The sequence below is a fragment of the Myotis nattereri genome, assembly GCF_964212035.1.
Source record: "Myotis nattereri genome assembly, chromosome: 2".
Taxonomy (NCBI): domain Eukaryota; kingdom Metazoa; phylum Chordata; class Mammalia; order Chiroptera; family Vespertilionidae; genus Myotis; species Myotis nattereri.
The window spans coordinates 116,778,538-116,795,946 of NC_138076.1; the positions used below are offsets into that span (position 1 = coordinate 116,778,538).

Here is a 17,409-nt window from a genome sequence, read left to right on the forward strand (position 1 = left end):
ATTTTATGAATCCCACCCACCATGCTAGAGAAAAGACTGAGTTACCTTTTTAAGAAAGTAACAATACAAAATCATTGACATATGAAAAGGAGAACAAGAACTATAAAGTCAAAAAATGAAGGAACCACTGCACATCCATTAGGATGGCTATTATAAAAAAACAAAAACAAAATAACAAGTATTGGTGAGGATGTGGAAAAACTGGGAACTTTGTGCATTGTTGGTGGGAATGTAAACTGGTGCAGCCACTATGGAAAGTGGTTTGGCAATTCTTCCAAAAATTAACCATAGATTTATCATATGATCCAACAATCACACCTTGGGTGGGTACCTAAAAGAAGCAACAGCAGGACTAGAACAGATATTTGTTCACCCAAGTTCATACAACATTATTCACAATAGTCAAAGGGAGAAGCAACCTAAGTGTCCATCAATGGATGACTGGATAAACATCACACAGTGGAATCATATTCAACCTTAAAAAGAAAGGAAATTCTGCACATGCTACAATATGGATGAACCTTATGCTTATGCTAAGCAAAATAAGTCACAAAAGGACAAATATTGTATGTTTCGCTTACATAAGGTGCCTAGAGTGGTCAAATTCAAAGACACACAAAGTAGAATGATGAGTGCCAGAGAGTGGGGAAAGGAAATGGGGAGTTTCTAATAGGGAAAGGGTTTCAGTTTGGAAAAATGAAAAGGTTTTTGCTCGGCCAGAATGGCTCAGTGGTTGAGCACCAACCTATGAATCAAGAGGTAACGGCTCAATTCCTGGTTAAGGGCACATTCCTCAGGTTGCAGGCTCAATCCCCAGTCGGGGGTGTGCAGGAGGCAGCGGATCAATGATTCTTTCCCATCATTGATGTTTCTATCTCTCTCTCCCTCTCCCTTCCCTTCCTCTCTGAAATCAATAAAAATATATTTAATTTTAAAAAAGTGAAAAAGTTCTTGGAATGGATGGTGGTTTTGTTTGCATACAATGTGGAAGTACTTAATGCCACAGAACTACACTTAAAATAGTTAAAATGATAAATTATGTCTTATGTATATCTTATTACAATTATTTTCTTTTTATTTTTTTAATCCTCACTCAAGGATATGTTTTACAGATTTTAGAGAAAGAAGGAGGAAGAGGAGGAGGAGGAGGAGGAGGAGGAGGAGGAGGAGGAGGAGGAGGAGGAGGAGGAAGAGGAGGAGGAGGAGGAGGAGGAGGAGGAGGAGGAGGAAGAGGAGGAGGAGGAGGAGGAGGAGGAGGAGGAGGAGGAGGAGGAGGAGGAGGAGGAGAGAGAAGTCAAGTGAGAAACATCTATGGTTTGCCTCCTATATGTGCCCTAACCAGGGTGCACGAGACAACATCTTAACCAACCGAACCACAAGGGCCAGGGCTCTTATTAAACAAGTTTTTAATGAAGAAAAGAGTCTTATAAAGGTGTATCAGGTAGTTGATTAATTTAAGTATTATGTCATTTTCCTAGCTTTCGAGGTGTTTATGGTATTTGTCACATTTTAAAATTTTGTGATCTATTTTCTTATTCAAAATAAATATTCACTTCCATACCTCATGGTTTCCAATGTCATTTATTATTTATGTAAAATTTAGCTTCCTTTTTTGAAAATGGTACCGATAATATATCTTATAGAGTTAATAAGATGTGTTAATATATAAATAAATATACTATATAACATACATATGTGAAATACATAAAAATAAATTTAAATATTTTGAGAGGCATGACTTATTGCCAGGCACTCTTCTATATCATGATAAAGGGAAATGAGACTATAAAATAAAAGTAAAAGAAAAAAACTGCTGTCAAAACTGATGTCTGACAGAGAAAGACAAATACCATATGATTTCACTTATATGTAGAATCTGAAAAACAAAATAAACAAAATAGCAACAGACTCATAGACACAGAGTTCAGATTGCCAGATGGGAGGAGGGTTGGGGGGCTGAACGGAAAAGGTGAAGGGATTGAGAAGTATAAACTGGAAGTTACAAAATAGTCATGGGGATGTAAAGTACAGAATGTAGTCAATAATATTGTAATGACTGAGTATGGTGCCAGGTAGACACTAGAACTATTGGGGCGATCACTTCATAAGTTATGTGAATGTCTAATCACTATGTTGTACACATGAAACTAATCTAATATTGTACGCCAACTGTAATTGAAAAATAACAATTATTTTTAAAAAACAAAACAAAACACTGATGTCTAAGCCCCGTCTTGTGTGATTTTTAAAAATTATCCAAATCCATCGGCAGTGGATTCTCTGTATTGCATCCGTGCAACCTTGATCACATTTCTGGAGAGGTCCCAGTTTAGTTAAGATTCACAATATTTGTTGAATGCCTCCAAGTAACCACATTGTGCTAGACATTTGGAATAAACAAATAAGTCACAGACTTTCTCCTTAATGAGGCAACAGACACAGAAATCGTGTTAATAAAGTGGGGTCAGTGAGCTGTGCTTTATTTCACCTTTTTGCTTCCCAAACCCCAAAGCCTTAATGGCTAGATCATAGACTGGGAACAAGGATGGGAAACCCTTTTGTGAGAGGATAATTGGGGGTGTGGTGGGAACCTACAGGTGAAAGGAAGAAAGGGGTTCTGGAAAAAAGAATAGAAGCAGAAAAGAGGAGTAGAGCCCCCTGGTGGGGAGAAGTGGGAGGGGCTGTCAGGTGGACAAGGCCCATTGGCCCACACCTGGAAAATCAGAGGTGATTATTCGGGGCTATCCTGTATCTCCCCTCTCCTGCTCTACCATGGCAGTCTGAAGTGTGCAAGCCCTTTCCCACATACCCAATTTTATTTCATTCCTGCTAGCATTTGCTTTGTACATCACTGGGTGTGTGTTTTGTTGTTGGTACCAACTTCTTATTGTTATTCATACCAAAATTCTCCTATTCCAGGTTAAGCTGATGTAAAAACTAGACACAAAATTCCTAATTGTTTTCCTCCAGTAACTCTGGGTTTTTTAAAATACTCATGAGATATTTTGATTTTTACACAAAGCTTTCCTTTTTATTCTTAACAGTGTCTAAAAATACACATGCAATTAAAGCTTTATGTTCTAAACTTGTTATTTGGGGAAAGCAGACCAATTTTCAAATTAATGGAGGAAATGCAGGAGTATAAAGAGTTGGTGTTAATATAATGTAGTGATTCAGCCCAAATAAATAAATTCACTGTCACTGCACCACAAAATTAGCCATCTGTCATTTCAGTCAGAAAAGATCCTGCTAAACACACCGCCCTGGCCTGGTTACACAGCAGTTCCACTCAGGTGTTCTGCTCTAGGGAAGAGGCAGATTAGATTTCCAGAGTCTATACAGCCTGGCACCCTCCGCAGGTAGAAATGGCCAGGTCACAGAGGACCTGGAAAACCGGTACCAGGGAAGCCCCCAGGAGACGTTTGGCGATGCTTTGTGGCTACACAGTGCCCCCACCTGGTCATTAGAGAAATACAGAAAGCCCAGAGCCAAGTAAGCCAAGAACATGTTGATGCCTGAGCCTACGAGAAAGAGGAACCTGGGTGGGGCTGTACTATTTTTTTCTGCACCTTATGAGCATAATCATACCTCCAGGGATTGGCTGTGTCTATAAATACCTACCAAATTGAAACCATCAAATAAAATGGGAGGCGCATGGCAGATACTTACTCCACCAGAGCAGGTCTGGGCTAGGGAGAGTCAGGGAGAACACTCTAATTGTTGCGTGGGAGGTTGGCCTGTGTTTGCTCACTGGGCCAAAAGCTGATTGAATCAGGAACAGCAGGTAGAAACAAACCCTCTCTTCACCTTTGCCAGGAAATGACACTTCTAGGCACCAGACTGTCTAGGGCTCGGCTTAGAAACTGGGGTGTGACAACTCTATGTGCACTGACAGATCCCTTGCCTCCACTCCTTTCCAAAGAAAATCACATGGGATTTTCTGAAGTCCCCTCCCTTGCTTGGCCCAGGTTGCTAATTCAGGACTGTGCAGGGTACTCCTCACCACAGGTGCAGCAGATCATAGAAGACCTGCATGGCCAAGAGAAAGTGGGTGGCTTGCTCTGAGGAGGAGTCTAATGGAGCAGCTCATTGGCACTGCCGGCAACGCAAGCCTAGGGGCTCATCCTTCCTGTGGCCTTATTTTATGAACTAGAGGCCTGGTGCACAGGATCTGTGCACTGGTGGGGGCGTGGCCTGCGGGGATCAGCCCACTGTGGGAGTGCTGCTCATCCCGGTCTGCCAAGCTGTGGACTCACTCACCTTCTGAGCGGCTGCTCCCTGTTCCAGCATCTTCCATGGAGCTGGAGCACTTGCCTCTCCAGGGGACCCGGCTGGGGCTGGGCCCAAGGACAATAGCACTGAGAGGTGGCAAAGTAGGCCTCAGTCCCACAGCAGCCACAAACCCACCTCCCAACCTCCAGGGTCAGTTCTGTGAGCCCGGCAGCGGTGCCGCGCAGCCTGAGGGCATCCAGAGGAAGTGGCAGGGAGCGAGGAGGAGGAACCTGGGATGAGGAGGCGATGATCGCAGCCCGGGTTCCTGCCCTTCGGCCTGGGGTTCACAGCGGGAGCAGCCACTCATCCCAGTCAGCTGAGCTGCACTCCTATCGTGGTAGCGCACTGACCACCAGAGAGCAGCTCCTGTGTTGAGCGTCTGCCCTCTGGTGGTCAGTGCGCATCATAATGACTGGTTAGTTCGCCATTCAGTCACTGGGCTTTTATTATATAGGATTCTATTTTATTCTGCTGCTAATTAAAGAAATGTAACTATAGAAGACATTGCCTTCTATAAATACAGTAGAGGCCCAGTGCACAAAATTTGTGCACTGGTGGGCTCCCTAGCAGCTGCCGACTGCTGGCTGCCCGCCGGGGACTCCCTCCCTTCCCCCAGTCAGCTCTGCCCCCTGGTCAAACTCCCAGACAACTCCCATTGAGGGGTCAATTTGCATACTATGCTTTTATTATATAGGATTGCCTGCTGTTTAGATGCAAGACTACATGGAGGCCCCAAGGAGACTCAAGTTAGCATGAAATATCTGCCTGGTACTTCCAAGAGGGAAAACACAATGTCTGAAGGAACCCTTTGTGAACCCCAAAGAGCTACATGAATGCAAGAATAGTGGGATATGCAGACAAACATTATCCTTACTGGGCCAGAATATATTATATTTCCACAATGATTCTATTCAGAAGAGAACCCAGGAGGGTCCTGAGGTGTAGCATGGATGGAGGTGGGTGATGTTGGATACTCATCATCAACAGAAATGAGACCTGAACCAGATTTCTGGACACCCAGTCGTCATTATTAGGAAGCCCCTTTGGGTCAAGACCTGTTCCAATAAAGTCTACTCTGTCTGCTAAGTAGAGGCACCAACAGGCATTTCACGCTGCCAACTCCTGTCTGAACGGATCCTCAGTGCTGGAGATAACACAACACCAGCTCCGAGACTTCCTCATACAGTGCCCTTTAGCTAGCAGAAAGGCAAGGATTTGCTAATATTTAGTAAGAATTTTATTGTATACTAAACCCTGTTCTGAGTATCTTATATTATCAGCTTATTTAATCCTCCCAACAGGATTCTGAGCCCCATTTACAGGTGAGAACACAGAGCTGTGTAGAGGTTATGTCACCTTCAGGGGGGACCAGGGTATACATCCAGGCACTGCTGCTGTGGGGGCTGCTTTACTAACCACTGGGCCAACCTCCGTACCAAGAAAGAGGAGCAAAGGCCAAATGGCTTCTGTGTGGTGGGTATATTATTGCTACTTACACCAGTCCACAGAGACGTCTTTGGACACTTTTGTATAAATGCTGTATTTCTTTTGAAATAATGAACCTTGAGGGAGCCGTCTGTCAAGGAAAAGCCAGGAGAGGCTTCCACGTGCCTGCTGCTCCGTCCCGCCAGGAAGCGCCCTCCGTGGCTTGTCCAGGGCGGTCTGTTTGCTGACAACCTGCCGTGCAAACAGGGCTCTGGTGGGGACACAGGCAGCAGCTGCTCAGTGTCTAGGAAAGCTCGAGTGTGGTTTGCAAAGCAAACAGACTCTAATTTGGACAAATACTGCAGTGGCCTGGGCCCTGTGAGAGATAAAGCAGCGAGGGAGTGCTGACATGGATGCTTCCGTGGCTGGAGTCAGGAAACAGAGGAGTGGCCCAGGAATGTGAGGGGTCTTCCCTCCGCACCCCGAGTTCACCAGGCGGGTCAAGGACTCCACTGCTGGGACTGAAGGGGACTCGGCCTGAAGCCATCTGACACCCGTGCCCATGGAGACAGTGCTGCGGAGGGGAGGTGAAGGCCCGGGCAGAGGCAGCATTCAATCACGGGGTTTAAATGTCGTTACCAGTCAGCAACCCTGCAGGTTCGCACAGGCCCAAATCTCACAGAAGTAAGCTGCTGTAGGGACACAACACAAGTAACAATTTAAAGGGAGAGGGAGAGAGTGAGCATCAGACTTTACTGTGCATGCACAGCACCTGGAATACAGGCAAATAAATCGAGGTTTGCATCTCAAATTGCCAAATCCTAGCTGCGCATCTCGGGCAAGGCACCCAGCTTTGCTGGACACCTGTCTTGTCATCTGTATAGTGGGCACAGCTTCACAAGGTGCTGTAGAGGCCGACGGAAGCTGTGCACGTGAACGCAGAGTTTCACTAAATGGCAGCTGTTGTGCTTCCCTCTTCGTTAGCTGTGGTGAAGCGTGTGCTGCGTGAGCAGAAAACCACCGTCGAGGCTCAGAAAGGTCATGGGGGGCTTGAGGACTTGAAGGGGCCCCCTCAAAAGGCCAGTGGCCAAAGAGCAGGTTTTCCAGCTCCAAAGTTACCCATAATCCTCCCCTTCCATGGATGGCAGAGGAGACCCTGGGCAGAATCACCATGACGACACAGCCTCACTCCCCGAGGCTGTCCTTAGGGATTATTCTGCCAGGATAATGTAGGTGTGGTGACCTCCACGCTGTTACTCCTTTGCCATGAATGGGTTTGTCTGGGGTGACCCTGTGCTCTCCTTCCCACCCGCAGCAGAAAGAATAAGGCTGTTGTCACAGAAATACCGTGTGGTGCCACCTACAGGCGGTACCTATAGCCGTCAAATCCATGGGGACAGAGAGCAGAAAGGTGGGTGCCAGGAGCTGAGGCAGAGGGGCGGGGAGTTACTGCTTAATGGAGACAGCTTCGCTTTGGGAGGATGAGAAGCTCTGGCAGGGCGGGTGGTGACGGCCACACAGCAGTGTGCGTGTGTTTAATGCCCCTGAGCTGTACACTTAAAATGGTAAATTGCAGGTGATGTATATTTTACCACAAAAAAAAAAAGGAATAAGGATATTGTCTAAACTCAGGGCATTGCGTGATGCTGTGCCCTACTGTGAAGACGGAGACGTTATCTGAGACATTTGTTAACACATCGTTTAGTACCAGAAAGCCGGTGAGAAGCTCACCCAGTAACCGGGGCAGGTGGGGGCAGGTGGGTGCAGGAGGCGCCCCCTCCCTCGGCTGCAGCGGCCTTGGAGTTCTGGGAGCCCCACTGCGTCTGCGACCCACCTTCCCCGGAAGCCTCTGTGGGCCGCTGACCGCTCCCCCTCTGTCCCCTTTCCGCACCAGCACTGAGCACAAACAGGCCGTCACCAACAAAAGAAAACACTAGCAACGGTTCTCAGAATTCACAGAACATCCATGGCACTTGGGGCGCCTCCTTTGCTACCGCCAGGTGGAAAGGACACCCAGGACACGGTGTTCCTTCCTGACCCAGCTCCCCCGCCACCAGCAGGGCCTGACACGGGGGGGGGTGGGGGGGCTCGGGGCCTCTGGAGGGAGGGCGCCGCTCCGCCATCCAGCGCCTATCTCCGCGCTCTGATAAAGGGGCATTTGGCCCAAGACAGAGAGGTTAAGTCCAAAGTCACACGCTTTGGTTAGATAAACAGCGGTCCCGCCTGGGGCCAGAACTGGGCCTCCGGCTCCTAAGCCAAGATCACTCCCTCCGCGTTATCCTGTAACCCGACAGCCCAGACGCCATTTGATGGCTGGTTAAGTCTAATTAACTCCCACCTGGAATAACTGAACTTTTGTGTTTCTCTTATTTGTTTCTTTGATACCTAGTGTTTGTACAGGTAAAGTAAACTTTTTAAAGATAGGGAGTGGGGTCAGAGGCCCTACTTTTTACACAGTGATAAGTACAGGAGAGTGGCTGTGTCTCCGCCAGGTTCATTTGACTAACAAAGTGAGGTTTCATGGATCATGCTTTACTCCAAAACTGACTCCCCTGGGTTTGATCCAAAGGAAAAAAGAAAAGAAAAATTATTGAGCACTGCCAAACGCCAGCCGTTTGACATCATCCCTCCCACCCCCAGCGAGACCCAGAGGCGCCATTACCTGCGTGGTTGGGGGGAGGCAGCCGTGGCTCAGGGGCCTGAGGGAACTGCTGCAAACTCTGCCGTGGCTGAGCCTGGCTGCGCGGCACCGCTGATCCTTCGGCAGCACAACGCCTGACATTTAGCAGGCCCTCGATGAACAGCTGTTGAATGAACAAAGGAATTTATATCCATCTACTAGTATCTACAGCATCCAGCTTCTCTGATGAATCTTTGGTCATTTTTTGGAAGGTGTCACACAGACCTTATCCTCAGTCCCAGGCACTGGGGTGACAGTGTGGCCAGGTAGGAGATAAAACACCCAAAAGAGGAAAAGAATAAGCAAAACAGATTTTATTTTATTTATTTTATTTTATTTTTTTTAATTAAATCTTTATTGTTCAGATTATTACATTTGTTCCTCTTTTTTCCCCCATAACTCCCCTCCTCCCAGTTCCCGCCCCACCCTCCGTCCTCACTCCCCACCCACTGTCCTCATCCATAGGTGCACGATTTTTGTCCAGTCTCTTCCCGCATCTCCCACACCCCTTTCCCCCTCAAGAATAGTCAGTCCATTCCCTTTCTATGTCCCTGATTCTATTATAATCACCAGTTCATTCTGTTCATCAGATTATTTATTCACTTGATTCTTAGATTCACTTGTTGATAGATGCGTATTTGTTGTTCATAATTTGTATCTTTACCTTTTTCTTCTTCTTCCTCTTCTTAAAGGATACCTTTCAGCATTTCATATAATACTGGTTTGGTGGTGATGAAATCCTTTAGCTTTTCCTTGTCTGTGAAGCTCTTTATCTGACCTTCAATTCTGAATGATAGCTTTGCTGGATAAAGTAATCTTGGTTGTAGGTTCTTGCTATTCATCACTTTGAATATTTCTTGCCACTCCCTTCTGGCCTGCATAGTTTCTGTTGAGAAATCAGCTGACAGTCGTATGGGTATTCCCTTGTAGGTAACTGACTGTCTTTCTCTTGCTGCTTTTAAGATTCTCTCTTTGTCTTTTGCTCTTGGCATTTTAATTATGATATGTCTTGGTGTGGTCCTCTTTGGATTCCTTTTGTTTGGGGTTCTCTGTGCTTCCTGGACTTGTAAGTCTCTTTCTTTCACCAGGTAGGGGAAGTTTTCTGTCATTATTTCTTCAAATAGGTTTTCAATATCTTGCTCTCTCTCTTCTTCTGGCACCCCCTATAATTCTGATGTTGGTACGCTTGAAGGTGTCCCAGAGGCTCCTTACACTATCTTCGTATTTTCGGATTCTTTTTTCATTTTGCTTTTCCGGTTGGGTGTTTTTTGCTTCTTCACATTTCAAATCTTTGACTTGATTCTTGCGCTCCTCTGGTCTGCTGTTGGGAGTCTGTATAATATTCTTTATTTCAGTCAGTGTATGCTTAATTTCTAGTTGGTCCTTTATCACAACATCAAGGGTCTCATTAGATTTCTTGAGGATCTCACTATATTTATTGGCGGTCTCACCAGTCTTTTCAAGGGCCTTACTAAGTTTATCGGCGGCTTCTAGACAGTTCTTGAGAGACCTTAACAGTGTGGTTTTGAACTCTATATCCTCCATTTCTGTCAATTTTGTCCTGTTTCTTTGTCTCCGCATTTTTTTTTATGCTTTCTTGGTGCACCCCCTAGTGGTCTTTGTGCGCAGTCTTGTTGTAGTTAAGCCTTGATTGTTGTAGGTAATACTGGGGGGAATTTGACCTCCAGGCCAACTGGCTGTGAGAATCAGCTGTGTCTGCAGTGGGAGAACTTCTGTCCTCTAGGGAGGTGCTAATGTAGCCTTTGCCTGAGGCTATCCTGAAAATGCCTCTGTGCAGGGCTTGGGCAGGGCAGGTCTCAGGGGATCAACAGGGCGGGCGGAGTGAGCAGTTATGGCTGCTCTCAGTCCTGTCCCCAGAGGCACTGCCTCTCAGAGTCCCAGCAACCGCTGCAAACCTCAGAGAGAAAGCAGCCCTCGAGTTCCAACTGATGCCAGACAGTCCCACTTCTCCCGTTTGAGTCTGGGTCCCCAGAGACTCGCCCGGAACTGGAGCTCAGAGCCTGAGATTCCTTCTGGATTGAAACAGACAACCGCGCCCTCAGCCACCAGCCTGCTCCGCACGCACCTCCGCACCTTTGTATTTTCTGCACTGCACCTCCTCTGAATCTTGGTATGCTTTTCTCTTTCCTTCTAGTTGTAGAATTTCCCCTCAGCCAGCCTTTCTGTGGTTCTGGGTGATGTCCGTTCTGTCTTTTAGTTGTATTTTTGAAGTGGTTGTGCGAGGCAGCAATCTCCGGTGTTTACCTATGCCGCCATCTTGGTTTCTCCTTAGCAAAACAGATTTTATTCACCACTGAAGCAGATGGAAGTGAGGGGGAGGGGAGGGTGTTGTGCAATTAGCCAGGTAATTTCTGTTAACACGTGAAATTTGGAATAGTTAAGAGAGAGGAGGAAATTCATGTCTGTATGTCACCAAGCCTTCCGTGCTTCTGTCACAGTGGCTAAGGACAAGCCAGCAGAGCACCACCCCAGGGTGCAGGCTGATGAGATGAGGTCCTCTGAGTTGCTCCCGTGGGCCTCCTGGCCGTGTCCCACTGACAGGGCAGAATCAACAACAGAGGGAAGCCTTGCCACCTGAAGAGGCCCTCCGGCTGCTCAGCACCCTCCTGTGCAGGAATGCCTTTTGTTCCCAGGGCTCTGAGGGGACCAGCAGCTCCTACTGAGGTTTATGGCAGCCCCTTCCCAAGGAGCCCACCACCTGGAGCACCTGGGCCCAAGCAGATGTCCCTCTCCTTTCTGCCTGTCCCCAGGATCAGCTATTTATATCCCTGGCCTCAGGAAACCTCAGCAGTTATTGTAGCTAAAGGAGACCATGCACCAGTCCAGCAAAACCTAGCCAGGGCCTGGTGACATGGGAGTTTGACAATGATCAACTTCCCTGGTGTAATACGCTAAGTGTGTTTCAAAAGTGGGGGGATGGGGAAGGAGTATGTGAAATCAATACTTCAAGTTGGTCCTGATTGGATGTGGTGTGTCCTTTCTTTTCCACCTGACTTGTTGTGGAAGCTGTTTATTGAAAGGTTGTGCAAATATAATGAGTCATTCCTAGGGCCATTAATAATCCCCTGGATAGAGCCGGCTCCATTCAAATTGATTTCTGAAGTTTTGAAAAGGTTAAATTTCTTGAGGCAGAGATGAATGGCCCAGAGGGTTGGCACCAAAGCGTGAGATCTTTGTCTCCACTGGGACGGAGCGCCTGGGTCCAGGAGTCGAGTATCATATCACCATCATTTGCTTGCCAACCTGAGTGAGTCAGGGGACCTGCAGCAGCTCTGAGGACAGGGGTAGGTGGCACAGGTGCTCATGTGACAGGACTGGTGCAGCATGTCTTGTGCAATGGTGACATCTGCTGGCAGTTGCTGTTCATAAAAGCCAGTTCTCAGAAATCGAATGACCTTCCTCCTCATTTAAAAGTTCTGTGTGAGGACGGCATAAACACTGCAGGGAAGCTTTACCCGCACTTCCCACCCTCCTTTGGGCACTTTTATTCTCCTAAGCAGCAAACATTTTCCTAGAAGCGTCCATAGCAAAGTACAGTGGTGGCTGGCACGCTCGGAAAGGGTTGTTGACAAATAAGTGATCTTTCCAGCAGAGCTGAGACCTCACCTCACCGGTGCAGGGCGATCTGCTCAGGGAGCTCACAATAAAGACTGATCTTTCCGCAGACATGCCACCCACGTGTGCAAAGGCCTCACACCTCCTGCAAAGTCACTGTTGAAAGAAGAGCACACGCATCCTTGTCTCTCCTCTCATTCCCTGGGTCCAGCACAGGGCAGGTGGGCTGCTGAGCTGGCAGGGGAGCCCCTTTTAGAAGCTAAGACTAACTGATTCATTCAACAAACGGCCATGAGCGCCTCCACGGCTCAGGCAGCCTGTGCCGCCCATAGTGGATTGTAACTGATGCTCACATTGTGGTTGGGAAAGAGACAGACAACAAACGAGTAGACAAAGATACTTCCTGACGAGTCTCTCTGTCATAAGGAGGATGAAACGTGTGTCGTGGTGATTTCATCACAGAGGGGGCTCTGTGGGGAGGGTGCCCTTAGCTTGGTGGCATTTAGGTGCAGCCTGCAGGGACTCTGGGGCCAGCCAGGAAGGGGGAGGCTATTCTGGGGAGGGACTGGCGAGTGGCAGGCCAAAGGCAGGACGTGGAGGGAGGGCAGGCCCTGGCTCAGGAACAGCAGGAGGCAGGGGCGAGTTGGGAGCAGCCGGCTGCTTGTGCAGGTGTCAGCCTGGAGGACGACTTTTTTCGATTGAGAAATAGGCACCTCCCTACCAGACCGGAGAGTGCGTGTCTCAAATGTATTTTGTTGAAACGGAACTTCCCCCTCAGAAAAGAATGCTTTGTTCAAGATGAAAGTTTTATTAGGACAGAAATGAGCATAATTTTTCCGGGGGGAGGGGTTACTATGGAGGAAGTACATTAGATACTGTGTTTAGTTTAGAAATTACGGTCGGATTCCGGTTAACGAGAGCACGGTGGTCATCTGGGCTGTGGCAAAATGAATGACCGGGTGTGAGTGGTGCCACCAGGTGGCGCTGTAGACTCAAAAAGTGGGGCTGGGTCCCAAAGCGGCAGGAATGGAGTCTGGAACCCTTCACGCCTTTTCCTGGAGGGAAAGGAAGCTTTTGCCTTTTCTTTTCAAAAAACATGAAACTTTTATTTCCTTTGCACACTGTCTTGTGTCCTGTGGTGCCCCTCCTCCCGCCACAGCCCCAGCGCCCGGTCACTTAGCCAGTTTCCCCCCAGGACAAGAGGGAGGAGGATGGGGAGCCCGAGGAAGTCAGCCCTCCCAGCTCCGAGCGGGAGGCTTGCAGGAGGCGAGGGGGAAAGAGGTGCGATGTTTGGCCTCAGCACCGCCGCCTGTGAGACTGAGGCATGGGACGCTCGCAGAGACCGTGCGGACGGCACTCCCCACGGCGCCTCTCCCTGGGAGCCAGCTTCCGGCCCCTGCCTCGGGCACAGCTGTTCCGGAGGCTGCAGACCGATGAGAGAAGAGAACTGCGCATCACAAACCCCCCTCCCCCTCGGACCCAGAAGACGCCCTCGGACCTGGAACACCGAGGGTTTCAGGCGGATCTGCACTGTGGTCTCTGGGATCCCTGTCGCACAAATCCCGTGTTTGGGAAGCTCTCGCGGTGTTGGCGCTCCCCTCGGTTCACCCCAGGGCCCCCGGGGCCACGGGAGACCTTTGTGACACTGTCCCTAACCGGCTGGGGCCCTGCCTCCCACGCCCACATCCTCCTGGGAGAGATGTCTCGCCCACGCCGCCTTCCAAACCGCACTGGAGACGAGGCTGGATGTCGCCCAGCCAAGCGGCGCCGGGGTCTAAGGCGCACCCCGCAGGCCCCGCCCAGCAGCACCGGGGCACGCAACATGCCGGGCTCTCCGTAAATGTTTACTGAATGCATGGCACTGACGTCACAGCCCCCGACTGGAGGCACTCTGGGAAAACAATCCTATCTCCCCAGTGGTGATCAGCCTGTGTTTATTTTCCGTATATTTTTTAATCAAGGAAAGTTACGGTTTTCCCTTTATGATGGCTTGTACTCAGCCACCCAATTACTTCAAATTTACTCCGTTTGGCGTAATCTCCTAAATTGGGCTTCTGCCTCTTTGTCCCTTGATAACTCATTTGAGTGTCTATTTCACTGCTCTGTGTGTAATAATGGAAGTCATGTGCTTATTACTCCAGTCATTCCTTCGCTCCGCTTCCATGCAGGGGAGGGGCGGGCACACACGCCCTTGGCCTGTGAGGTGGACGCCTCCCCTGCCTTCCTAGCTGCAGGATTCTCTCCTCTGACCAAGACTTCACCCAAAGCCAGGCCACCAGCGTGTCTGCTTTGTCAGAACTCATCCCACCCCCCGCGAGGCTAAGCTCCTTCTCCTGGGCCTCTATTCCTCTCCCCACGTCTCCCTCACACCAAGCCTTCTTTTGGGGCCACAAGGTCAAGTGGGACCCAGACAGGGGCACCAGCGTCACTGAGAGAGGCAGCCGGCGTGGGGGGTACAGCATGGGCTCTGAGTCAGGCACAGCCTGGTGACCGAGAGCAAGCCACCCAGCCTCTCCACCTCCCTTTCCTCGTCCGCAAAGCGAGGATGGTAAAGAGAATCTACCTCGAAGGGTGGTTGGATGTTAGATGAGTCAGAGCTGGTTATGTTAGACCTGGGTGTGTTCAGGCCATGCCAACGAGGCTTTATTCAATCTAAGCCCTTCAGAATAGTAACCCTGGGCATTTCCAAGGCGTGGTCTAGGTGCCTCTCCCTCCACCAAATTCTTTTCTCGTTGGCTCTGGTCACACTCTGCCTGGGACCCCGTGTCCTCATGACCAACTATGGTGTGGTGTTGGCCGTTCCCGCCCCTCTGACTTGGGGATGAGGAAATGAGGCCATTGACGCTTTCCCCAAAGCCTTGAAGACACTCAAAAGTGAAGCCATGGAAGAAACCCAAAGACTCAATGCTGTTGAGGACACAAGTGCCATCCCTAAGGGGTCTCCCGTTGCCGACTCCCATGGGGTCTGTTGGAGCCGTCTTCCAGGTTGTAGGGCAGCACCTCTTCATTTCCACCTGCTATTTTACTGTGCCTGCCTCCACTGAGGTGACGTTCAGGGTGAGCAGGAAGATGACAGGTGACAGGCCTCAGCACTTCTTAAAGTGCTCTCCTTCTCTCCCAGCCCTAGCCATTAATTCATGTATCTAACCAGTGTGTCCTCAGCACCTGCTGTCATGCTCTGCACTGGGGGTGCAGTGGTGAACAAAGTAAGGGAAGTCCTTGGCTTCACGGGGCTCTCAGGTTAGTGAGGTCAGAGCTTTGATAGGGAGTCAAGGCTGTTATGTCTTAGGGTACCAGGCACCCCCTAAGTCAGGGAAGTCTTCCCAGCGGCTCACTGCCCTGGCACCAAACTTGAGCAGCAGCCTGCTTCCTCTAAGGATGGCTTTCCCCAGGGGCCCTCCAGATAGACCCCTTTCAAGGTGCTCCTCGGTCCTGTAGGCAAGCCCGCAGCCCTCCATCCTGGAGGCTGGAGCCAGGATGCCAGACTCACATGTGCAAAGCGCCCAGCACAGTGCCTGACCCAGATCATGTCAGTAAGAGGGGAAAATGAACTTTTTTACCTATAAGCTTTTAGTCATAGATAAGGGACTTGTACAATTAGACTGCAGTTTTGCTAAACAGTCTTACAATCGGGAGAGGTGGGGGACAAAGGTAGAGCAAGAGAAGCCACAGGAACACACTTCCTTTGTGGCCACGAGGTTCCCATCGTGGATTATGAACCCTTATTCTTCTGTGGTAATTTCTTCCTGTTTTACTTTTCTGAAAGAATTGCAGTAACTTGCCTTTTCTATAGAAAGGGGGAGGGTGGGAATGGGGTGGGTGGCTGAAAAGCCTTATATGACAAACCTACGGCCAACATCATACTCAATAGGCAAAAACTAAAACCATTTCCCCTAAGAACAGGAAAAAGACAGGGATGCCCACTTGCAACACTCCTGTTTGATATTGTACTGGAAGTGCTAGCCATAGCAATTAGATAAGAAGAAATAAAAGGCATCCAAATTGGAAAAGAAGAAGTAAAACTGTCATTATTTGCAGATGACATGGTATGACATAGAAAACCCTAAAAACTCCATCAAAAAACTACTGGAACTAATAAATGAATTCGGCAATGTAGCAGGATACAAAATTAACACCCACAAATCTATGGCTTTTTTATGCACCAATAATAAACTCACAGAAAGAGAAACTAAATGAACAATCTCATTTACCATTGCAACAAAAAAAATTAAGACACCTAGGAATAAATTTAATCAAGGAGGTAAAGGACCCGTCCTCAGAAAATTACTGAAAAAAGAGATAGAGGAAGACATAAACAAATGGAAGAATATACCTTGTTCATGGATGGTAGAATCAACATCATTAAAATGTCCATACTACCCAAAGCAATCTATAGATTCAATGCAATCCCCATTAAAATACCAATGGCATACTTCAAAGACCTAGAACAAAATCTCCAAAAAATTCATCTGGATTTTAAAAAAGACCCCAAATAGCTTCAGCAATCTCAAGAAAGAAGAACAAAGTTGGAGAGACCACAATACCAGATATCAAGCTATACTACAAAGCCACTGTTCTCAAAACTGCCTGGTACTGGCACAAGAATAGACATATAGACCAGTGGAACAGAACAGAGAACCCAGGATTCAACCCAAGCCATTAGGCTCAATTAATATTTGACAAAGGAGGCAAGAGCATACAATGGAGTCAAGCCATTCTCTTACATGAATAGTGTTGGGAAAATTGGACAGATACATACAAAACAATGAAACTAGACCACCAACTTACACTATACACAAAAATAAACTCAAAATGGGTAAAGGACTTAAACATAAGATGGGAAACCATAAAAATTCTAGAAGAAGCCATAGGCAGCAAAATAGCAGACATATGTCGTAGAAATATCTTTCCTGATACAGCTCCTAGGGCAATAAAAACTAAGGAGAAAATAAACAAATGGGACTACATCAAAATAAAAAGCTCTGCACAGCAAAAAAAAAACACCAAACAAACAAAAAAACAAAACCATCAACAAAACAACAAGAAAGCCCACTGCATGGGAGAACATATTTTCCAATGTTATCACCGATAAGGGTTTAATCTAAAAAATATATAGGGAACTAATACAACTTAACAAAAGGAAGATAAACACTCCAATCAAAAATGGGTAAAGGATCTAAATAGACACTTTTCGAAAGAAGACATACAGAAGGCTGAGAGACATATGAAAACATGCTCAAAGTCACTAATCATCCGAGAGATGCAAATCAAAACAACAATGAGGTACCATCTTACACCTGTCAGAATGGTTATCATCAACAAATCAACAAATGACAAGTGCTGGAGAGGATGCAGAGAAAAAGGAACACTCGTGCACTGCTGGTGGGAATGCAGACTGGTGCAGCCACTGTGGAGAACAGCATGAAGTTTCCTCAAAAAATTACAAATGGAACTTC

The 17,409-nt window shown here is 47.8% G+C and overlaps 1 protein-coding gene across 1 annotated transcript in view; it reads right to left on the reverse strand.

Annotated features, from left to right (window-relative positions):
• GTF3A (general transcription factor IIIA) overlaps positions 1-4,297 on the reverse strand; it is a gene marked incomplete at its 5' end in the record, with an annotated part of 61,995 nt that extends 57,698 nt beyond the window's left edge. The window contains 2 exons of the mRNA XM_081083933.1: positions 4,004-4,061; positions 4,261-4,297. Of these exons, the coding sequence (XP_080940059.1) occupies positions 4,004-4,061; positions 4,261-4,297 (95 nt within the window). The remainder of the gene's footprint in view (positions 1-4,003; positions 4,062-4,260) is intronic.
• Positions 4,298-17,409: the final 13,112 nt, after the last annotated feature.